General features: G+C 36.2%; 1 protein-coding gene across 1 annotated transcript in view; it reads right to left on the reverse strand.

Annotated features, from left to right (window-relative positions):
• The window catches only part of rgs6 (regulator of G protein signaling 6), a 111,824-nt gene that overhangs the window by 9,711 nt on the left and 76,305 nt on the right, over positions 1–25,808 (reverse strand). Inside the window, exons 3-14 of the mRNA XM_073816461.1 lie at positions 21,531–21,627; positions 19,891–19,941; positions 19,695–19,801; positions 14,204–14,255; positions 13,667–13,731; positions 10,813–10,889; positions 10,054–10,135; positions 7,173–7,247; positions 5,949–6,047; positions 5,764–5,825; positions 4,158–4,268; positions 1,485–1,610 (exon numbers count right to left, since the gene is read on the reverse strand). Of these exons, the coding sequence (XP_073672562.1) occupies positions 1,485–1,610; positions 4,158–4,268; positions 5,764–5,825; positions 5,949–6,047; positions 7,173–7,247; positions 10,054–10,135; positions 10,813–10,889; positions 13,667–13,731; positions 14,204–14,255; positions 19,695–19,801; positions 19,891–19,941; positions 21,531–21,627 (1,004 nt within the window). The remainder of the gene's footprint in view (positions 1–1,484; positions 1,611–4,157; positions 4,269–5,763; positions 5,826–5,948; positions 6,048–7,172; positions 7,248–10,053; positions 10,136–10,812; positions 10,890–13,666; positions 13,732–14,203; positions 14,256–19,694; positions 19,802–19,890; positions 19,942–21,530; positions 21,628–25,808) is intronic.

The following is a 25,808-nucleotide window of genomic DNA, read 5'->3' on the forward strand; positions in this document are numbered from 1 at the left end:
TAGCATAGCTTAGCATAGATCATTGAATCCTATGAGGCCAATATAACATCGCGTTCAAAAATGACCAGTGAGTTTCGATATTTGTCATATTTAAACCTTGACTCTTCTGTAATTATATTGTGTACTAAAATCGGTGGAAAATGTAAATCTGCGATTTTCTAGGCAGATAAGATTAGGAACTACACTCCCATTCCGGTGTAATAGTCAAGGAAGTTTGCTGCCGTAATATGGACGCAGCAGGCGCAGTAATATCACGCAGCGCCTGTAACTGCCAATGTGACCAGCTTTTTGAAATTGTGACCGAACTTCAGGCGCTGCGTGATATTACTGCGTCTGCTGCGTCCATATTATGGCAGCAAACTTCCTTGACTATTACATATTATTGACCAACCCTAAACTTTTGAATGACAGTCTACATCTTTTTGTTCCTATGCCAACATTTGTGACGCTGGTCAATGGCATCTTGATTTTGTTCTCGTATTTTAATGTTCTACCTCACATTTTCATGCCTTAATGTGAGGAATATTGCATATGTGTCAATGCATGAAGTTATATAGAAGAAGAAAAAACCTACAGGCATTTATGTTACATTTTATGGCAAACAAGCAAAGGCCAGACTATCATTCCTACAATCTGATTTCAATCATGCATTATGCTGCTGTACCACAGCCAAGTTCATTCCCTAAAGCTAATTTTCACTCCCAATTAGCACTTGGCATGTGTTACTTCTGGACCCTCTTTACAACGCTGATGGCAATGGCATTCCCAAACTCGTGAGTAACAAACACTGGGTTAATTATGGAAGTCAGCACACACAGCACTCCCTATGACAGATAGAGAAAGAGGAAAGCAATTGGCCAGTAACTCCTTCTACTCTCATATCACACTTGCTCCGTAGCTCTATAGATCTCTGCAGCGTAGAAGTGGTTTAGGCCCTAATGGGCCCAGGGGAGAGTCAGGCAGTCAAGAGGACACATCACTTGCACTCTCCTCACAGACTGGCAAACATAAGACAGCCCCCACAGAGGCTATTAGATGCCTAGCTGGGGGATACATGGAGATATGAGAGAAAGAGAAGGATGAGAGATGCATGGAGACAAGCAGCATTTTATCTCTCGCCCAGTCACTTTACGGCTCCAGTGACCTGCGTTATCTCTGCAGCTCCCTTCGGGGCCTCGCTGTCCTGGTTGGGCATCTCCTGGGGCCCACCGCTGCCTCGTTTGGCCTGTGTCGCCCGTGGTTTGCAGTAGCTTATCACAATGCATCAGTGATCAGGCTTTGGAGGTGGTAATGATCATGTACCATCAGTGAATTTACTCGCTCTTTCTCATCAGGGATATTAAAGCGCAAGTCTGACCTTTTGCTTGTCCTGTTCTGCTACGTTTTGTGCAAGTCATTAAAAGCGGTGTGGGAGGTTAAGAAAGAAAGGGGAAAATGTCACAGAAGTGCAAATGAAAGGAGCAATATGGTGATGGAAAACTCACAGCAGGTTCTCGGAGCTGAATTCAGACTCCAGGAATTTAAGAAACTGCTCACGGCCCACTGGATCCTTTAAAGCTTCGTCCAACGAGAAGCCCCACTTCTTTACTCGCTGTTGACTCGGGTCCTTACTGAGACAGAGAGACGGAAAAACAAAGGCAGTGTTTTATTTATTTAACTTGCATTGTTCTTTGCAATATCTACTGACAGCAGCCAGTGCTTTGACAACACAATGTACTGTACCATTGTTTGTCATTTTAACAAGACAAGGCTGAAAACAAAGAGAGAAAGAAACTGTGTGTGTGTACACAAGATCACTTAATCACGTCTAATAATATCTTGTAAATTAGTGTTCGAATAAGTAACAATATGTAAACCACCACAGGAATGCTAATCAAGTTAATTAACTTGATAAGGTAAATTAGTTAACTTCATTTTTGCATAATTAAGTGACAAGAGTCACATTGTTGAACAATGTGAACAGATATATAGAAAGAAACACTAGGATGAGGGTGTGTGTGGGAGTTATTCCTTAATTCCTGTCAGGGCATCTTTGAGGAGCTGTGAGAACGGCTTGGGGAAGTGAAGATGAAGGAACCTGCAGTGTTTTATATAATTCAAAACAACATAAGGACTCGAGCAAACTTAAAACTACTTGTGACATTCAGAACGAGGTACTACATTAGTCACAATCCTAAAGAGAGCTCCACCAATCAGAGTAGTCAGTGTTACCAGTGTTGCCATGTCTGCAGTTTTCCCCGTGGAATTGGACTACTTTAACACTGTTACCATCTGTTGTTTTTCATGTCTACGGGTTTAAAGGAGAAGTTCACTTCCAGAACAAAAATGTACAGATAATGTACTCACCCCCTTGTCATCCAAAATGTCCATGTCTTTCTTTCTTAAAGACTTAAAGAAATTATGTTTTTTGAGGAAAACATTTCAGGATGTTTCTCCATATAGTGGACTTCTATGGTGCCCTGGGTCTGAACTTCCAAAATGCAGATTAAATGTGGCTTCAAACGATTTTAAATGGGGTTGTAAACGATCCCAGCCGACGAAGAAGGGTCTTATCTAGCTAAACCATCAATTATTTATTTATTTTTAAGACACCCTTAACAAAAAAGGTAAAACAGCGATGTAGAACGATTTTGAATTTGAGGGAGAAAATGAGACGGGAGTTTTTTGACATACTCTAACTGTCTTGAACCGGAAAAACAGAGTTCAGGCAGAGCAAGACAATAAGAATAAAGTATATAAATTGCAATAAAAAACAAACAAAAAAACAAACAAATAAATAACCAATCATTTCGCTAGATAAGACCCTTCTTCCTCAGCTGGGATCATTTACAACCACATTTGGGATTGTTTGAAGCCACATTTAAACAGCATTTTGGAAGTTCAAACTCAGGGCACCATAGAAGTCCACTATATGGAGAAAAATCCTGAAATGTTTTCCTCAAAAAACATAATTTCTTCACAACTGAAGAAAGAAAGACATGAACATCTTGGATGACAAGGAGGTGAGTAGATTATCTGTAACTTTTTGTTCTGGAAGCGAACTTCTTTAAGTGACCCTAATAACGTGATATTTAGCCCCTGGAATGCAAATTTTTGGAAACCCCGCCAAAAACCATGTATTTTACCCCCTTTTTTTTTAAAGTTCCTAAGCAACATGTACAGCATCAACAACTGAGAGGAGATCCCTGTTAACTGCATAGGCTTCTGACTAATGGTTAGAGAACTTGTAGAATTATTAATAACACAACAAATTTTGAACTGGGCAAATAAACCAAATGTAAACAGGTGTTAACAGAAGATGCTTAAGACAAACACAAAGAGGAAAAAATACTGCAACATTAGCAGGCAAAGCAAACTCACTTCACTGTAATACTGTAATTGGGGATGGAGGTTTATAAAAATGCATCTCTGAGGGGAACTGACTGTCTTTAGAAAAGTTTGTTTTCTCCATATAATAGTCCCTATAAGGAAAGTCATTTCACTCAGCGGACATCTCAGCGGAAATTTTGAGTTTGAATGGGGAAACATCAAATTGTTCAAAACTGTTCATCAGGATTGCGATTAAATTTCATATTTGAAATCACCAATGAAATCTGACAACACCTGTATCATACATGTTGTTTCTTTTGCTCAAAAAGCGTTAAAAAGCTTATTTTTGAGGCTAAACCAGCTAATGCACAGTCCAGAGCACACGTCTCAGAACACTGACTGTTTCTGTACCAACCGGGACTTCTAACAGCAGCTTGCTGTCTTGCTGTCCGATTGGCTCTTTTATTCCGAAGGCGGGGCTTCCTGGCAATATTGAGTGTTGCATTTTTTCCCATTCAAAAATATACCAGTGATACATCTTGACACAAATTTTGATTTGATCTTGGGTATTCTATTGTCTTTGATATGATACATATTAATGTAGTATTTAAAAGCATAGTGCTGCTTTGTTTATACTGTTAACCAAGGAAACGCTGTTTCGCTGCTGTTCCATAAGTGCCAACTGCTGTCAGAGAGTGAATCTGCATCTCATTCAGCCCGTCTGCTGTTTTTGCTTCATGCAGATGTTTCATGTAACAATTTTACAAAGCTAAGGTCAGATCATTCTTTTTTGCTACACATTTTGAAATGATACAATCTAATGTAATGTAATGTTTAGGTTTTCATACCTGGCCTCTAGCTCCCAGAAAGTGACATCATCACTGATCCAGGGGTTAGCTGGATCTGGTACTGTCACAAAGGGGTCATAGTCAAGATACTGCTCTGTGTAGCTCATCAATCTGCAAAAAAATTGGTCGAAATCATGTTTATATTGCATACACAGTAAAAAAAAAAAGTTTTAAGTCAACTTAAAGGGATAGTTCACCCAAAAATACAAATTCTGTCATTATTTATTCACCCTGATGTTGTTCCAAACCTGTAAGACCTTTGTTCATCTTCGGAAAACACAAATTAAGATATTTCTCAAGAAATCCGAAAGCTTTCTGACCCTGCATAGACTAACTAAAACGTCTAAAGGACCCAGAAAGTTAGTAAGGACATTGTCAAAATAGTCCATGCTACATCAGTGGCTCAACCTTAATTTTTTGAAGCTACGAAAATACCTTTTGTATTTTTTCGCAAAGAAAAAAAAAAACTTTCAAATTTTCAGTTTTCAAATTCTTCTCTTCCCTGTCAGTTGTCAACACACATTCACATCAGTACACACATTGCTGTTTATGCAGGGTCAGCAATCTCTCGGATTGCATCAAAATTGTCTTAACTTGTGTTACGAAGATGACCGAAGGTCTTACAGGTTTGGAACAAGTAATTAAAGTGAGTAATTAATGACAGAATTTTCATTTTTGGGTGAAATATCCCTTTAAATTATATGAAACTGAACCTTGTACAACTTGTAAAATAAAGCTGAAAATTGCTTAACTTATTTTGATGAGTTAAAGTAATGTAAAAACACGTTGTCAACTCACTGGTCATATAATTTTTTACAGCGTACTGTATAAAAGTTTTGTTTATTTTGTTTATTTATCATTACTGGAACCTTAACTGTTTTTACACATGCATTCTTTTGCAAATGTGAATGCTACACTGTACTATATTACTTACTAAATTAATTAGTTTCCCACACATTGCAACCCCACTACTGAATTTATAGCACGATACATGGCTTGATTCCTAAATCAACGACTTCTAAGTGCCTGATTTTTTTTTTTACGTTTTTAAAAACACACAGCTCAAACAGTGTAGTCTGATTTCCAAATGAACAGCTTGAATAAGTCAGTTATTTTAAATGAATCAAACACATACAGCTTACAATTTAACTGTTTCTTGTAAAGCGAAATTCATTCCGTATGGTGTCATATAGTTAAAGATAATCATAATGAGTTTTGTCTGTGTATTTTAAAAGAATGAATAAAATATGTTAAAACAATTGTAGATTTTGAATTGTTGTTTAATCTTTATAGTTACTGCCAATTACTTGACTGCAATAAAAGTTGTCTCTAAAGCAATTCTTGTGAAAATGTTTACAACAGACTTTGCAGTGTTTTTAACAGTCTCATTAGTGGCCAATAAAATTGCATTTCTTTCTTTTACTAAAGCACTGAAGGAATCATTGATGGAACTAAAAGAGGAATCAGAACTGCAACCAAGACATTACGTATGATTCCCATCCTTAATAAGCATAATGTTTTTTAATTAACCCATTATTAATTGCAAGTATTAATATTTGCTGGGAAAAGTTTGAGTTTAATCGACAGATCAAGAAAGAGGACTTACGTATCAGCGACTTTGGACATTTTCATACAGTGTCGATCCAACTGAGTGTTCAAGAACAGAATCTGAAAGAGACAGAATTGCGTTGCTCACCGCATCTCCACTTGAGCATGTGAGTGACTGTGCTAAATATTAATAGCCGCTGTGAGGCTGTCAAGAATCAAATTCACACCATCGCTCGCACACACCTCTTTCTCTACGTCCTCTTTGGTGTCCTTGCTGCTCTGCTGTGAGGGTGTGTGTACAGGACTCTGAGTCTGTGTGTCATCCACTACTCCATACACTGACTGCGAGACAGAGATACAGACGGAGACGGAGATGAGTCACAAATAATCAGACACACTAGGGCTGGGCGATATGGCAAAAAAAAAATATCACGATAATTTTTTTCATATCAGTCGATATCGATAATTATCACGATAAATGTCAAATCTACAATATTATCTACAAATACAATATTATTAATATTAATAGAATATATAAAACGTTTTTTATAAAAAAAAATAAGAACTGTAATCTGATAAAACACCAAGACACGGATTTATTTACTGAATCACATCATTCTTTTGATTCGTTCGAACGGATGGTTCATTCGGGAATAAAGCAAGTGAATGTCTTTATAAATGGGAAATTGAATCATTTCACTAGATTCGTTTGAAAACGCACGTTTCATTCATAAACGAAACACCGCTGTGTTTGAATGGAGATGCGCGCAGTTGTGACTTGTTTCAGATTACTTTTGACGACCAAATAAAGGAAAATCAGGCAATAGTGTTGTAGTCAGTCAATGTAAGTCACTTAATAATAACTTCTTGTTTATTTAACTGCTGTATTAGATCAATGTCATTTACCAACTCCCTTAAAAATGATTAAAAGCTGTCACTCATCTTAGTTTGCGATATCACAAAGCTCTGTTATAATCAACGACGCTGTCTATACTGTATAATCAGTCTCTTATTTAAACTTTCTCTACACTTTATTTATGAAAGGATTTGTGAGATATGTCTGTGATACATTACTCAACGTTGCAAAAACACGTAGAAACCTTTGAAGCTTCGCTGAGTGCAAACACAAATATGCTGATCGGGTCAGTCGCACATGGTGCTCCTAAATATTTTTTTTACAGTCGCACGTACAAATTTTTAGTCGCAAATGCGAGTGAAATGGTCGCACTGTAGAGCCCTGTGGCTGTAAACGAAATTCTGCGTGCGGCATCCGGAAGTGCAGGCTGCAAAATGCATGCGCAGCGTTATGCATAGTGCATAAACATTATCGAGCGATTATCAAACTGTCATTATCGTTTTATCAAAGAAGAAAAAAAAACTATATCGTGATAATTATTGTTATCGAATTATCGCCCAGCCCTAAGACACACCCTTTTTCTCATACTGAACTAATACACACTAATATACCTTTTTCACCCTTTGAGGAATCTTCAGGCGGCGACACTTCCTAATGTCCATCTCTGTGGTGTTGACACACCCAGGCTGTGAATCACAATCATATCAGTTATAAAAAACTGAGGATACACAGATTTTCATTACAATTGTCATTCAGACAAATTGCAGAATTCAATAATTAGACATATTATTCAATTTTCTTTCCTTGAAACTGAATGTGTTAACAGCTGTGTTAACTATGAAAAACTATAAAAATTCTGACATTGATTACTCACCTTCATGATGTTCCAAACCGTAAGACCTTTGTTCATCTTCATAACACAAATTAAGATATTTTGGATGAAATCCGAGAGCTTTCTGACTTTGTTCAAGGGCCTCATTAAAATAGTCCATACTGTAATGTTATGAAGATACAAAATAAATTTTTGTTGCAAAGACTGACACAGAAGTGAAGAAATTGTTCAATAAAGTCATTCAGTTTGTTTTCGTTGCACACAAAAAGTCTTCTCTTGCTTCATAAGAATAAAGGTTGAACCATAGACTATTTTATCGATGTCCTTACTACCTTTCTGGATCTTGAATGTGGTAGTTGCGTTGCTGTCTATGCAGGGTCAGAAAGCTCTTGGATTTCATCAAAAATATCTTAATTTGTGTTCTGAAGACGAACAAAGGTCTTACGAGTTTGCGACTTCTTGGGTGAACTATCCTTTTAATGACACTTAGTATTTTGTAACAGAACAAGGTTCTGTGCATTATTATAAGTTACTGGAATAGATCAAATGAAAAGGGATAAAAGAATAGTTCACCCAATAATTTAAATTCTGTCATCATTTTCTCACCCACATATTGTTCCACACCTATATGACTTCCTTTCTTCTGTGAAACATAAAATAAGATATTTTGAATAATGTTACCAAACTGTTTTGACTTTCATTGTATAGAAAAAAAAAATGTCTTTAGTCATTTCCTAAAATATCTAACGTCTGTGTTTCACAGAAGTCAGAAAGTCGAACAGGTTTTGAACAACATCACGGTAAGTAAATGATGAGAGAATTTTCATTTTTGGGTTTTAAATGGTCATTTTTTTACAAATAGGGTTATTTTAACCCAGCGGTTAGTTTAAATCAACTATTTAACTCTTATTAATTACTTCATTTCTTGCTTAAAATAAACCCAAAGTGGGTTGGAATGTTCAATAAATGGGCATTTATTAATAAGTAGAATTTTTTTTGTATTGCTTAATAATAAATGTTCACCTTCTGATTATTGTTGATGCCTCTAACAATTATGTGTCTGATTTTTAATTTACAGTACAATCTATTTTGTGTTCTTTTTAAGCCAGCCATAAAGTCATTTTTAAACAATAGTAATAATAAAACTACCCAGAAGGTTGCGTTAAACATTCAAAACAACCTGTGTTTCACCCAGCACTGGGTTGTTTTCAACCCAGCATTTTTTAGTGTACTAATATATTTTAACATTTTAAATATGGTTCAATTAACATTATTTTCACAATAATTGTATTTATAATTTTACGTTAAGAGAAAGTAATAAATACTGTAAAAATTTTCATTTCCTACGTCAGAGAGTTTGAACATTTTAAAGTGTTACTGAATATTTCAATCTACTAAAAGTCCTAAAAATATTACAAACTGAACTTTCTTTTTTTCAACAGTGTAGCTTCAAATAAAGTTTTTTTTTTGTTGTATGAAATACACAAATGTGCTCAAATCTGAAGGAAAACATTTTTAAGCACCATTTGGGAGTTTCACAGATTACCACATTGGCAGAACACACAAGTATCTTGTTATGTACTTGAAGTAGTTCACTTCCAGAACAAAAAATTTACAGATAATGTTGTTATCCAACATTTCATAACTTTTTTTCTTCAGTCGTGAAGAATTTTTTTTTTTTTTTTTTTTTTGAGAAAAACATTTCAGAAATGATTTCCATATAGTGGACTTCAATGGTGCCCGCGAGTTTGAACATCCAAAATGCAGCTTCAAAGGTCTCTAAAAAATCCTAGCCGAGGAATAAGGGTCTTATCTAGTGAAACAATCTGTCACTTTCTAAAAATGTTATACTTTTTAACCTCAAATACTTGTCTTGTCTAGCTCTGCCATGCGCATGTGTACTATGTGTAATCTGGGTCAATAAAGTTAGGGTACACTCTTAAAAAGAAAGGTGCTTTAAAAAGTTCTTCAAGCGATGCCATAGAGGAACCATTTTTGGTTCCACAAAGAACCATTCAGTCAAGGGTTCTTAAAGAACCATATCTTTCATACCTTTTAATAATCTGAAGAGCTTTCTTTCACCACAAAAGAACCTTTTGTGAAACAGAAAGATTCTTTAGATGTTTAAGGTTTATTATGGAACCATTTAGACAAAAAAGGTTCTTCTATGGCATTGTAAAGCACCTTTATTTTTAAGATTGTATCTCGAAAAAGTCCCATCTCATCTCCTCCAACTTTAAAATCGTCCTACATCGCTGCAGAAGTACCGACCCAGTGTTTACAAATTGAACATGCATAGAAAGTCAAACAACCTTTACAAAAAAGGTAAAACAGAAAGGCATGAACATCTTGGATGACAATAGGATGAGACATTATCTGTAAACTTTTGTTCTGGAAGAGAACTACTCCTTTAAGGAACTCTGATATGCTTTTTAAGTGCCGCCAAAGAGCTTCATTTCACCAGTCTTTACAGTTTGAAGGAACTTTTGAGTTCCAATTAGCAAGAACTGGCCTTTTTAAATAAGAAACCTTGAGGTTTTCCAAAGTGGTGATCTGAGAAACCACAATGGTGTTTTAAATATTTCATATTTTTACAGTGTGCCTATTTGATCTATTCAATTCCAAAAACCCATCCCAAACTGGATCTACCCCTCACACACCACAGGACGGTGAACATCCCAGAAGGCTCTCTCTTGACTATCCAGAATTTTTCTCTCGGTTTTGTCTTTTTTCCTGTCGATCCTACAAAATCAAAGAAACACAAAGCTGCAAGCCATTAATATTAAACAAAGAGCAGGAAACCTTCCCAATTCACACATTGCCTCACACGTTAAAACAGACAAGGAGCAAAGCCCTTGTGCTCATCAAAGTTGCAACCTGCCTGCGAGCAGAGCTAATTCATTTCCATTCCTGCCACTTCACTCTTACGTAACTGACATTTGCTGCATCACTCTCTCTATCTCTCACTGATCCTGGTTTTGAGCCCTGAGACTCGTTCATTCATCTCTCTTTCTCATGTTCTTGCTCTCTCCCCAAAATTGGGGTTTTCGTCATGAAAAGGGTACTGCAGACAGTGTGATGATAGGGACAGACTGATGATCAAAAATCAGAGCAGGGTTGACTTGTGTTTGCAGCCCTCGGCCATCAGATGAGGCTCTTCAGCCGGTGTTTGAAGAGCGAGAGACTGCTTCAATCAATGAGGACCTCTCCAAATCAAACACACATGCTAATACGTCTCGCCCCTAACAACTGCACTTCAGCGATATTATTGTGTTACATCATAACAAGGGCTTGTAGATATACAGTAAGTCTTTGAATGTGTGGGCTGAAAACAAAGGGTAGATGTGTCTTCAACACAGAAGAGAGCAGGTATGAGTGAGAGCAAGTGTTTGCGTAGTTGTCCTGACAACAGCACTTACTTGACCTGTGCCTCAGCCTGCATGAAGATGAACTCCCACTTCCTAGCAAAAGCCCTCTGTAGTCTCGCTAGATTCTCCTGAATGAGATAAGAGAGTAAGAGAAAGAAAGAAAGAAAGAAAGATACATTTATCTTCCGGTTCATCAATCTTAAATGGAAAAGCAAACTAGCATACTACAACTATATTATGATATAATAAATGCTGTTCTTTTGGATTTTCCATTCATCAAATAATCCTTAAAATCATGGTTTCAACAAAAATAGTAAGCAGCAAATATATATTAGAATGATGACACTGAAGACTGGAGTAACGACTGCTGAAAATTCAGCTCTGCTATCACAGAAATAAATTATATTTTAAAATATATTAAAATAGAAAACAGTTATTTTAAATTGTAGTAGCCTAATATTTCATAATATTACAGTTTTAACTGTCATTTTTGATCAAATAATTGCATCCTTGGTGAGTAAAATATACTTCAAAACATTTAAAAATCTATATAAATTGTATATAAAATTATATATATATATATATATATATATTGAAGAATGTAGTAAGTCATCTAAATAGTCAGGGCTACATTTGGAAAAGCATACTAGCATACATATTTCTGCCACATATACAGCACAAATTGAGTACACCCCTCACATTTCAGCAACCATATTAGTGTATCTTCTCAAGAGACAATACTATAGAAATAAAACTTGGATATACTTTGGAGTAGTTAATGTGCAGCTTGTATAGCAGTATAGATTTATTGTCCCCTTAAAATGACTCAACATACAGCCATTATTGTCAAAATAGCTGGCAACAAAAGTGAGTACACCCTAAGTGAACTTGTCCAAAGTGTCAATATATTGTGTTAGCACCATTGTTATCTGGCACTGCCTTAATCATCTTGGGCATGGAATTGACCAGAGCCGCACAGGTTGTTGCTGGGATCTTCTTCCACTCTTCACATGGTGCTTCTCCACCTTACGCTTGAGGATGCCCCACAGGTTCTTAATAGGGTTCAGTTCTGGAGACATACTTGGCCACCCCATCACCTTCACCTTTAGCTTCCTCAGCAAGGCAGTTGTCATCTTGGTGGTGTGTTTGGGATCGTTATCATGTTGGAAAACTGCCATTTGGCCTAGTTTCTGGAGGGAAGGCATCATGTTCTGCACCAGCAGCACTCATGCAGCCCCAGACCATGATGCTACCATCACCATGCTTGACTGTAGGCAAGACACAATTTTCTTGGTACTCCTGACCAGGGCATCGCCACACATGCTGGACACATTTGAGCCAAACAAGTTTATCTTAGTCTCATTAGACCACAGGACATGGTTTCAGTAATGCATGCTCTTGGACAGCAAACTGTTTGTGGGCTTTCTTGTGAGCCAGCTTCAGATGAGGCTTCCTTATGGGATGACGCCTATGCAAACCGACTTGTTGCAGTGTGCGGCGTATGGTCTGAGCACTGACAAGCTGACCTACTACTTCTGCAACCTTTACAGCAGTGCTCGCAGCACTCATGCATCTGTTTTTTGAAGCCAGGTTCTGCACCTGACGCACAGAACGAGTCCTCAACTTTGTTGATCTACCCTTGGAAGGCCTGTTCCGACAGGAACCCATCTTGGAAAACCTCTGTATGACCCTGACCACTGTAGTGTAACTCGGTTTCAGGGTGTTACTGAACCTCTAATAGCCTTGGCCTTCTTTGTGGAGAGCAACAATTCTAATTCTCAGATCCTCAGAGAGTTCTTTGCCATGAGATGCCATGTTGAACATCCAGTGGTCAGTATGAGAGAATTTACTTAAAACACCTAATTTTAACTGCTCTAATACAAGATACACAACTTTGTATGGTCCTATCAAGCATAATGACATGAATGAATAGGACACGTGGCTTTGCGTGGTTAAACAACATACTGCTGTTATCACTTATGGGGTACTCATTTTGTTGCCAGCTATTTTGACAATAATGGCTGTATGTTGAGTTATTTTCAGAGGACAGTAAATCTATACTGCTATACAAGCTGCACATTGACTACTCTAAAATATATCCAAGTTTAATTTCTATATATTGTCCCTTTTGTGAGATACTATATATATATATATATGGGAGAAAGGGTAAAAGCAGTATTTTAATTGTCTTTTTTAAACTGTAATTTTATTTAAATAATTGCAGCCTTGGTGAGCAAAAGAGACTTCAAAACATTTTAATATCCAACCAGCCTAAAATTTTATATAAAGTTACGCATAAAAAAATATGTTTTCTTTTAAAATTTCTTATTTGTTTTCTTTATTTTGCAAAAATATCAATAAATGATAAATGGTATATCAATTTTTGTCTTTATAGTATAACAGCTGTTTTGCCAGTGACCAATATTTTTGGAAAGCATAAAGCAAGCTGATTTTGACATCAGAGCTCAGGTAGTGAAGGGTCAAGTGAAATGACTGTGTGTCACTTCAGTCAATCTGCATGTCATAATGCCATTTTTAACAACAACAAAATGTTTAGAACTGAATGTTCATGAGCAAAGATAGAAGCAGGTCCTTGTTTGGTCCACTTAAAAAAACAATGCCGAAAGCACCACAGAGGCAGAGTTTACACTCTTTGAGTGTACACAAATGGCTTACTTATCGTTACCTGTACACACTAAGCAAGGAAAGAAGAAAGTATTGTTGAAAAAAAAGTACACTTCACCTTTACTTCTCAATCACAAGGGTTCACAATTGGCGTTTTCAGGTATAAAATAACTCAACATATCTGTCAATTGCCGTGTAAATCCAAACTGAGATGCTCTCACTGGCGAAACACTTTAACTTCCATTTTCTCTGTCGGCTGTCATCGCAGTGGGTCACTTACCGCCTCATAGTCCGCCAGCTCCAGCCGGGTCTTGTTCTGCATGGTCCGCTTGCACAGATAGATGGCTGTGACAGGCAACAGAGAGAGAACGAGACAGACAGAGAGAGGAGAGAAACAGACAAGAGGCCATAAGAGAGTTGGCCTTATCAACCGTCATGTATAATCCCAGCCCTACACACGCACACACATCCACTGTAAGTCCTTGATTGGATTTAGTATTTTCCTCTGCATCTATCATCTCTGCTTGGCCAGTTTACAGACAGTAGGAACTGACAATGAGTCACCATTGACCATCAGTGAACATCTGCCCACAGTCAACACATTCTCATACACCTACTAATGCTCTGCAGTTCTCCCCGACTGTTCGCCTGTCCAACAGAGCTGTAATAATCCTGGGAAAGCAGACTGTGGGCTGAACACTAGGCGTCCTGCGTCTCTGGGACCTTATGAGTTATATTAGCTGTGAAAAACATCTACGGTAAAGCTCTGTGTGCTCTTACGTCATTGTGAGTCTGCCCAGCAGGGTCCTTCTCTTACCGTAGTCTGTGTTCTCTGGCTCCCAGCAATTAGAGGGCCAAAAGTATGGAGCCTGGGTGGGAAAGAAAGAGATGATTACTCTTGAGTTTTGTGGATTTGTACAATTGTGCAATTGAGTAGGCAGACTGGAGTTTGAACATAAAGTAATTCTAGCCAAAATCAGTCGTGCTGCTCATTTCTCATATTTTTACATTTAAAACTCCTTCACTGTCATCTAATGCTCACTTTAAGTTAATCAGTAAAAACTTTAGTAATTTATTATACTATAAATTAAAATACATAGTGTCTATCTACACTAAGTGCTTGTTGGCAAAGGGTATTTTGGACTACTAGTCAACATTACAAAAGACGCCTACTGAATAACAGGTTCAGTGGAAAAGGCGGTAAAGTGTGTAGCAGTGACTTTTTGACGCAATCCACCCGAGTTCGAATCCACTTTTTGCCAAACTTGTTCTTCCTTTTCACATCACATCAGATCAGAAAGCCATTTTTTATAATAATAATTTTGATAAAAATGATAATTTACACTCAATACATTATTATTGCATACTGTTTTATAATATAATACAATACTGAGGTGTAAATATCTGCCACTTGCACTAGTAGTAGCATTGCCCCATAGCTAATATTATTGCAAATAAAATACTGCTATTTTTACATAGTATAAATAGAATATATCGCTATTTGCACTTAGCTGCCATTAAAATATTATGATGCCCAAATTTACCTGTATTATTTAAAATCTACATGCACAATAACATTTTTATTTTCTGTGTGTGTTTTATTTCTTATTTAAACTAAATTTGTATTAAATTAACATAACAATAACAAGAAAATCCTTATTGGCTTATTTGTCGAGAATTTTATTATTGGTGCATTTCATATTACAAAATTAGTCTGGCTTTCAAAAAAGATGTATTTTTATTTATTTGTTAGTTTGTTTATTTTACATGAGTTACAGAAAGAACAGTGGTGCTCAAACAGGAGGCCTCAGCAAACTTCCAAGGAGGCAAATAGATGACTTACTAGAGAAATGATTTAATTCTATTTAAAAATCTACCTCTATACTTGAAATGCCTACACATATATACACATCAAGATGTAAACTGAGATAATCTTTTTTTATTGAAGAACACACAGAGAATCGTGAATGTTCTATAGTATGCATACACACATACATGTGTACATTTAATACATATATATGTTCTGAATATTCTAGTACTGTCAAATTGATAAATCAAATCCAAAATAAAAGTTTGTGTGTGTGTGTGTGTGTGTGTGTGTGTGAGACCCTGGAGGTGATTTATACATCTTCTGAAAGCTGAATAAATTAGCTTTGTTGGTTTGTTAGGATATGACAATATTTGAATCTTACGGAGCCCCTTACGTCACCTGTAGAAAAAAAAAAATTAATCCGTGGGGACGGTTTTGCAATTCGTTCCCTCAGTTTATAAACCGTTCTCACGAATTCTTAAACTGTTCCCACGGATTAACAAACCGTACCCACGAATTTCCAATCCATGCGCTCAGATTCTGTAAACCGTACCCTCGGATTTTGAATCCGTACCCACAAATTCATAATCTGTGCGCACACTTTCGCAATCCGTTCCCACAGTTTGTAAACTGCTCTCACGGATTTGTGGCCCCGCCCCCAAATTCAACCAGGACACCTGTTTAAGTGCTGGATGCATTGTTTTGCATTTATTAAACTTTATTTCTCAGTAGGCTATATGAGACTATGCAACACTGACAAAACAGAGTTTTTAGCTTTATTTTATATTAATCACCAATAGATTAGCTGCCAAAACACCATGTGTTTTATCCTATTGGTTATTAATGTAAAATAAATGCTAAAAAGAAGCCTGTTTTGTAAGTGCGGTCATGGTACCAAAATAAAATAATAAGTGAAGAGCGCTGTTCAAACGGATTGTTTTATTTAATAATATTTTTCAAAATATAAAACTAACTGAATTAAAAAAAAAAGCGAGTTTTGGAGAGGAGGAGGTAAAAAGCAATACAAAACAAATAATGTACAGGTTATATGTTGCCATTCCTTTGCTCTCAAACTAAATGCAATGTAATAACAGGCCTTATTTAATAATAACATTAATAATGCAGCATGCATCTAACTCTGGGTGAAAAGTTTATCATAATCACAAATCCGTGAGAGCAGTTTACAAACTGTGGGAACGGATTGCGAAAGCGTGCGCACGGATTATGAATTTGTGGGTACGGATTCAAAATCCGAGGGTACGGTTTACAAAATCTGAGCGCACGGATTGGAAATTCGTGGGCACGGTTTGTTAAACCGAGGGAACAGTTTAAGAATTTGTGAGTACGGTTTATAAACTGAGGGAACGAATTGCAAAACCGTCCCCACGGATTAATTATTTTTCTTCTACAGGTGACGTAAGGGGCTCCGTAGAATCTGGAATCTGAAGGTGCAAAAAAATCTAAATACTGATAAAATTGCCTTTAAAGTTGCCCAAAAACTCTTAGCAATGCATATTACTAATCAAAAAGTAGGTTTTGATATATTTACAGTGGGAACTATACAAAATATCTTGGAAAATGATAATGAAAATTTTCTTCACTTAATATCCTAATGATTTTTGGCATAAAAGAAAAATCGATCATTCTGACCCATATATATCCATATAAATATATACAGTACACTCATATATTACGTAAACATAAACTTTTTATTTTGGATGCGATTATTTGCAAATAATCGATTTGACAGCACTAAAATATTAAATATTCTAGAATACTGACATTTTGGAATCACAAAATGAATCATGGTGAATCAACTTAATATACTATATCAACATTCCCAGTTTCTGTTAATAAAAATGTTTGAAAGCAAAGGTCAATTTGGGGTCCTTTGACTACTGTGTTGGACAGCTTTGGGTCTTTGAGTCTTTGAAAAGGTTGAGAACTGCTAATCTAGACCATATCCGGATATTTAGATACAGCCATTGCATCTTGATTGTCAGTAACTACTTCACTGATTTACATGGATTCTTTTTATAATCGGGTGTGAGTTTAAAAGAACTCTGCCACCTGCTTACTAGCCAAAGCTGAAGCTGAAATTATGATTCTGTGCCATGAAGATATTCATGTTACAAAAGCTATTAACAGTATTTGTAACAACTGAACTAACTCCCTCGCCTTTGTGGAGCCAGTCTAAAAGACTACAGGCGGCACAAAGCAAATGATGGTGCATTGAGATCATTATTGTCAGACAATGAGCTGATGAGCCATTCTCCAGAGAAACAGAAACAATAATTCCTTCCCAAGTAATTAATGAACATACAAAAGAATCTCAGATTCATTCATTGGCTTATTGATACTGTATCAAGCATATTGGAAAGATAGCCTAATGTCATTATCTGAGAATTTGGCTTTACTTGTAATACTTACTTGATATAAATTACAGCTGGTTCAGGGGTTGAGATTGAAAATATACCCACATTTCATTCTATTTTAGTAGATGCTTGTGCATGTTTTTTGTAAGGCTCTTTAAAGACAAATTCCAGATTGACATGGTAAACATGGTGGATCAGTGTAATTGTGTGTATATGAGTAAAAATGTCAGATTTCAAATCACACTGTGAAGCTCCAGCTGAGCTACTGCTATTGAGATGAATGCAAATGCAAATTGATAGCTTTCTCCAGGTATTATAGAGATCTTTGGCTGAAGAGAATCTCTTCGATGTTGCAATTATTTCCAAATGAGATGATAGAGCTTCTCACAGCTTTACCCAGCAGTGCTTCTCCTGTAAAAACCTCAGAGTTATGTGAGCTAAAGAGGCTCAGAGGAAGACCTGCCCTTGGCCATCTCCTCACTAATCATCTAAATCACTGAAAAATCAAGGATCAGCCTTTACCAGATAAATACAGCCTTATTTCTGGAGGACATACTGAGATAAAATATTATTTAACGCCTTATATCCTAAAAGTACAGCAATAGACAATAAACATAATGCTACTGTTCAAAAGTTTGAGGCTGGGCTGCATCATATTTTTGTTAAAAACATGATACATTTTTTTAGAATTTATTTGAAATAGACATTTTTGTAACACTATACTGTATAGGGGTGCCATGATTCCTCGATTCAACTGGCTCCGTTCAGAGTAAATGCTGCTCCACACAAACTGCATATTGTTGTGAGTTTGGGTTTATTATGACGTTCATCTGGGAACCCCATTTCATCAGATTTGTAAGGTAAATCATTTATAAACCTACGCCAACACAGGAGAATACATCAATATGTTTCTTAATATGCTAACTGTTCACTGCGATTTTAAAATAAAAGCTCAAATCATCACTTTTTTTACACTTTTTGATGTCCACATATTTAAAAAATTACAGTGACTGCAGCATTTCTGTTGTAAAGAAATTACAAATATTAAAGATTAAGTGGACATTTGAATTTAATGTTTAGTCAATATCAAGGATTAGATTGTGCAGTATAGTGTAAAAACAATCGTCAGGCCATTGGCGCCCTCTGCAGGCCTTTGATATAATGCATAATGTACATTAGCTGTATTGTTTATAATACATTATGTATTTTAACAGTTTTGTTCAATAAAACCATATGATTACTTGTTTTTGATACTTTATTTGTAAGTAATTTTAAAGGCTATAGTTCGCTTAGATGTATTTTTTACACACAAAAAAAGAATACTAATTACCCGATTACTTGATTAATTGCCAGAATAATCAACCGATTAATCGATTACCAAAATAATCATTAGTGACAGCTCTACTAATTATTACTGCCAAATTGCTATTATGTATTTATTTGAAGTCATTTTAAAAGCTATTTTTCACTTAGGTCTAATTTTATGACCACACAATTATTATTATTATTATTTTTTTTTTAATATAATTTTCAGATTAATCGTCAGAATAATCGACTGATTACTCGATTACCAATATAATCATTAGTGACAGCTCTACTAATTATTACTGCCCCATTGCTATTATGTATTTATTTTAAGTCATTTTAAAGGCTATTGTTCACTTAGGTCTAATTTCAGAATATTCATCAGAATATTCGAACGATTACTTGATTACCAAGATAATCATTAGTGACAGCTCTACTATACTGGCACTTTTGATCTATTCAATGCACAATGCATCATTGCTCAATAATACTAATTTCTTTCAGGTTGTATATATATATATATATATATATATATATATATATATATATATATATATAGTATGTTAAATAAATCTCAATACTGCCTGTATAGAGTAGCGCTTAATAACGGCAGCTGCACTGCTCAAACACAGTCCTATTTGTTCAGTAGGTGTAAAGGTCATGGAGCTTCTTCATAGTGTGTCTTAGGTGTGATTTGCACTGTAGATTCAGAATCTCAGCAGTGCAGAAGTGAAACAGGATCACATCCTGGAAACCGCAGCTGCTGGGATACAATCCACGTGGCTATTATTTGGCTGATGGTAGATGAATAAGCTCACCTGAAAGCGGTATAACGTCCCATCATCCTTGAGGGTGAGAACATGATCAGAGATGGGGAATATGTAGCCTTGGGCGGCGATCAAGCTGCCGATGTGTATGGCCTCCGCTGTAAATACAACAAATTAATGCATTTGCTGTCACAAACGATTTGCAGTCATCAATAAGATGTGTATCTTTCATCATATCAACACCTACCTGGATCATCTATGTTGAGGTTCTTCATCATCCACTGAACGATGTCAGAACCTAAAGTTTAAAACCGGGAAACATATCACTTTATTTTCACATGCAAATTTATGCATAAACTGCATTTACTTCTCAAAGACTTGATAGAGATCAAAATCCTCAGTGTGTCAAGACACATTATGATTTAAAATTCAATGTGTGTCAAGCTAAATCTCAATCATGTACAACATCAGCGCTTTAGTTCCAAATCAGCTATTAGTTATCTGGATGTGGGCTGGTGGACATCCATTTAGAGCTGTTCAGTGTAGTAATTGTGTTTAGCGATGTGTGCAAATCAAGCCATATCTTCAGGATTATTCTCTTTGAGGGTTTATAAGGACAAATAACTGTTCTTCCAGGATTCATTATAACACACTAAAGGAATCTGTTAAGTTAAAGTGTAGTGCTGCAAAACGATTAATCGCGATTAATCACGATTAATCGCATTCAAAATATAACCTTGTTTACATAGTATATGTGTGTGTACTTTGTATATTTATTATGTATATATAAATACACACACATAAATGTATACACTGCCGTTCAAAAGTTTGGGATCAGTAAGATTTTCAATGTTTTTTAAAGAAGTTTTTTATTCAAGGCTGTGCTTATTTAATCAAAAAAATACAGAAAAAAAGTTTAATATTGTGAAATATTATTATGATGTAAAACAACGTTTTTCTATTTTAATATACATTAAAATAGAATTGATTCCTGTGACCAAAGCTGAATTTTTAGCATTATTACTGCAGTATTCAGTGTCACATGATCCTTCAGAAATGCTGATTTATCAAAGTTGGAAACAGCTGTGCTGCTTAATTTTATTTATTTATTTTTTTTGAACCTGTGATTATTTTTTTCAGGATTCTTTGATGAATAAAAAGTTAAAAAATCTTTTTTAACAATATACACTACTGTTCAAAGTTTAGGGTCAGTAAATAATAATAAATAAATCCACCCTCTGATCTATGAAATGCCCTGGCAACTAAACAACCCTGTACAAATTAAAACAGCACTGACAGTGATATAAATTTTTAAAAACATATTTTTGAAAGTATCATTAATTTAAATAAGAAAACTGCAGTTTGAATGGTGCACTCAGTAACTTTTTCCTCATTAAACAGTTTTGCCCCTGTAATGAATACTACTGAAGAACTATATATTTATTAAAATCATGTACATTTACATCAGATGAAGACTACTGTGAACCTATTATGAAACACTTTTTCTTACAGAATAAATGCGGGACACGGAGGAGAAGAAATAGTTGAATAAAGTCATTATTTTTGTTTGCTTTGCGCACAAAAACTATTCCTGTAGCTTTATAAAATCAAAGTTGAACCACTGATGTCACATGGACTATTTTAACAATCTCCTTATTAACTTTCTGGGCCTTATGTATGTTGAGTTGCTGTCTATGTGTCAGTAAGCTCTACTTTTTTTTTATCAAAAATGTCTTAATTTGTGTTCCGAAGATGAACAAAGGTCAGGTTTGGAATGACATGAGGGTGAGCAAATAATGACAGAATTTTCATTTCTAAACTATCCCTTTAAGGTTATCAAATCACACAGCAGTTCAGACACAAACTGTCCCACTTCTGCTAGTATACCTGTAACAACGCTGGGAATCTTGGACAGGAAGCTCTTGACCGTTCTGACAGGCACACCTTCGGTTTCATCTTGGAGGCGTGTGATGATGTCCTCGATCTACAGGAAGAAAGAAGTCTGTCTAGTTAGTTTGGCTGACTCACATCTCATACTGTATTTACAGTCTAGGCCTGTTTCAGTGCCCATATTGACAGGATACAGAATTAACACAGCTCACAAAAGAAGCACAGCAGAAGCATAGCTGCAAGTTTCGACACTGGGTCTATTTTTGCTGGATATAGTGTGCAGAATTCAGCAGAAAATGCAAACACAATGCTTTCTACATCTATCAACACCATTTGTGCATTTATCAACACCATTTTTATTAAATTTCTCAATAGCTCGTTCCTGATAATCATATACACTACTCTTCAGAACACAAATAAAGATATATCTGATGAAATTTGAGAGCTTTCTGACCCTGCATCTGACACGTTCAATGCCCAATGTCCAAGACTGGCACAGAAAAGAAGAAATTGTGGAATTAAGTTGTTATTTTTGTAGCTTTCTTTCTTTATAACATTATGTTGAACAAAATGGTAATTACTTGCGCTTATCCTGATTGTTCAAACTGATTTAAAGCTAAAAGATTTAAACTAAGTAAAATTGTGGAGGGTTTGCAGCGATCATTTTTCCCCTTCCGGCGTTTGCGTATAATACACGCCGGATGCTAAGCAGGACGGTTGGACGTTGCTGTGTATCCGAGGTAAATAATGATATAAATACTGTTCAGTTTCTCGCAGTTTCTTGGACATCAATGTATCGTCACAAGCTGCAGGGTGTGATTTGGATTTGTCTATGCATGTTTTTATTTTTTTTTTACTTTCAAAGGTTTGGTGCGCATTCACTGCCATTATATGACTAACAGACTGTAACGGTTTGAGTTAAAAATCTTCGTTTGTGTTCTACTGAAGAAACAAAGTCACCTACTTCTTGGATGCCCTGGGGGTAAGCAGATAAACATCAAATCTAAAGATAAACGATGGTCTTATGGGTTTGGAACAACATGAGGGTGAGTAATAGAATTCATTTTTGAGTGAACTATCAACTCTATTTACAGTAGTAAACCAGAAATCAGTTCTGTTTCACACAGTCAGTTTGAAAGCACAAAGTTCATTTTATTTCTATCCACCATTAGACTTGATCTGGTTACTTTACAGCTTTTTCAAGCATTGTAGTATCACATTCTAACCAAACTGTCAATTATAACAGGTGTAAACACACACCTACGTCTATTACTCACATTACTAAATGTGCACAAACCATGGACCAAATTTATTTACTCTATGACTATTTATATTCCCAAAATCTTGTACAGCCACAGAAATGGTCCTTCCACTTGTGACGGGAACATCTGTTCTCGTTCCTCTCCAGTTACACAGGCGTCTAAGCATCGGTGGAGGCCTTTGGAATATACAAGCTCGCACCTACGGTCTATAAATAATCCCGGCACTGATGAAAACAGCTCGTGGTTTTGCGGGAGAGAGGGAGCGTAATGAGATTAGGTAGCGTTCTCTGCTTTGGAGATTGCATGTTGTCATCACTGCTCTGTGGCGCTCGACGCTCTGTTTTATTTTTTTGCACGTGTCGTGTAGGAGGCGAGATCTCAGTTGCTTCGGAGACATTTAATGCATACAGTAGCTATATATAAACAATCAAAGGCAGCTCCCGACCCCTGCAAGCCCACGACAACACAACGCTGCTAAAATAAAGCAAAGCCACTTCACGTGTCGAACAAAACATACAGCTGTGCTACATGAGGACCCGCCCTCATTATCCCCCAAAAAAACACTCTAGTCATCCCACGTGAGGCTAATTTCCCCTCTCTACCCATGAAAGCACTTCACTTCATTTAATGCTCTCTATCTAGTGGCTAAAACGCGAGTCTATGGTGCAAACTATTCTAAATGGGTCGATGAGTGTTGGCCTGAGTCCCAAGAGAGATCCTGGCTGTAGACAGACTACACTGCCAGATAGGAAGTTCACCTCTAAACCCGGCGGCGACAAGGGAAGCCAAAGCAGAGCGCCTGCTTAACACTCAAATCAATACTGATAAAATGCTATGTCGTGCTTAGAGGACAAAATGACATCTTTCCAACAGCCTTACACCTGAGCTCCACAAAATTCTCAAGTTTCAATAAGAATTATGAACTAGATTGGCATTAGGGTCCAATGGCCCCGTATACAGTGCGCCCAGTGACTACTTCTAGGGGCCATTCACACGCCATTAAAAATGCATTTTCTAATTTTGCTAAATCATCCTTGATGCTTAAACTTGTATAAGAAGACCAGCAAGACTAACCCTTGAGGTAAGAAGCTTAATTTTGAGCAAATTTGCACGTTCAAGCCCTGTATCTATCCTTAATGAGAGTGAATGCCATTAAATGAAGTTAACGGATGTCATGCCTTATCTTTCTGAGAGACGCTCTTCACTCGGCTTCGTGCTGGGTTGTCACTCTATTTCAGTACAATCAGAGGCACTCACTAGAGAGCTCTTTTTAAGATGGGCCCTTGTGTTGGCACCAACCCAAAGAGCACTTACATATGTCATATTCTGTCAAAACACTGTGCCGAGTTCTTATTAGGTTATCGCAGTGCCGTCCCCCTCAGAGGCCACCGCGGCATGTGCTAAATGTAGCAATTAGTGCTCTTGCTTCTTCAAGGAAAGCTGGTGAACCAGCCTCCAGTTCGGGAAGTGTCTATAATCATTTTATAAAGATAAATGACAAGCTCTGGCACATTATTTCACAAGTTCGTTTGAAAAAAAAAAAAAAACATTTTGGAAGGTTTTGTTGCAGCACTGACAACACCAAATCAGCGGTTACCAGACACTGCATAAAAATATATACAGTTAAGGTCAAAATTTACATACACCTACCAAAATAAGAGGGATCATACAAAATGCATGTTATTTTTTATTTAGTACTGACCTGAATAAGATATTTCACATAAAAGACATTTACATATAGTCCACAAGAGAAAATAATAGTTGAATTTATAAAAATGACCCCGTTCAAAAGTTTACATACACTTGATTCATAGTGTGTTGTTACCTGAATGATCCACAGCAGTTTTTTTGGTTTAGTGATATGAGCCGTGTTTGTCCTGAACAGTTAAACTATCTGCTGTTGTTTTAGAAAAATCCTTCATAGGTCCCATAGATTATTTGGTTTTTCAGCATTAGCATCAGTGTATTTGAACCCTTTTCAACAATGACTGTATGATTTTGAGATCCATCTTTAGACACTGAGGACAACTGAGGGACTGTTACAGAAGGTTCAAATGCTCACTAATGCTCCTGAAGAAAAATTATGCATTCAGAGTCAGGGGTGTAAACTTTTGAACAGAATGAAGATGTGTACATTGTTCTTATTTTGCCTATATATCATATTTTTTTTTCATGTAGTACTTTCATTCAGAAGCTACAGAAGATACTTACATGTTTCCCAGAAGACAAAAACCTTAAATTTACCCTGATCTTAAAAATTAAAGCTCTTAATGCATATTTTTTCCTTCTGAAGCATCATTACCTTCTGTAATAGTTGCATATGAATCCCTCAGTTGTCCTCGTTGTCAAAAGATGGATCTAAAAATCATACAGTGATTGTTGGAAAGAGTTTTTAAATACACAAAAATGCTGAAAAATTGGGGACCTGAAGGATTTTTCTGAAGAACAGTGGGCAAAAAAAAAAAAAAAAAAAAAACACAGATGTGGATCCTTCAGGTAACACCACATTTTTAAGAATCAAGTGTATGTAAACTTTTGAACGGGGTAATTTTTTATAAATTCAACCATTATTATCTCTTGTGGACTATATGTAAACATCTTTAATGTGAAATATCTTATTCAGGTCAGTGCTAAATAAAAAATAAAATGCATTTTGTATGATCCCTCCTAATTTGGTAAAATAATTAACATTTTGCAGATTCTGCAAGGTGTATGTAACCTTTTGACCTCAACTGTATTTCAACATATACAAAAAAAGAAAATGTATTGCTAATGAACATTTCAAAATATATTTACATATATAGATTTAGTTTGTGTGGCACTGAAGGTTGGAGTAATGGCTGCTGAAAATTCAGCTTTGCCATCACGTTCATATAGTTTTTTTAATAAAATGACTGTATTTCACAATTGTATTGCTTTCACTATATTTCAATGAAACAATTGCAGCCTTTTTGAGCATAAAAAGATGTTCCAGTGGACGACATAGGCATAGCATAAGCTCCGGTGAGAGTAT

This window comes from Garra rufa, chromosome 13 (assembly GCF_049309525.1).
Source record: "Garra rufa chromosome 13, GarRuf1.0, whole genome shotgun sequence".
NCBI classification, from domain to species: Eukaryota; Metazoa; Chordata; class Actinopteri; order Cypriniformes; family Cyprinidae; genus Garra; species Garra rufa.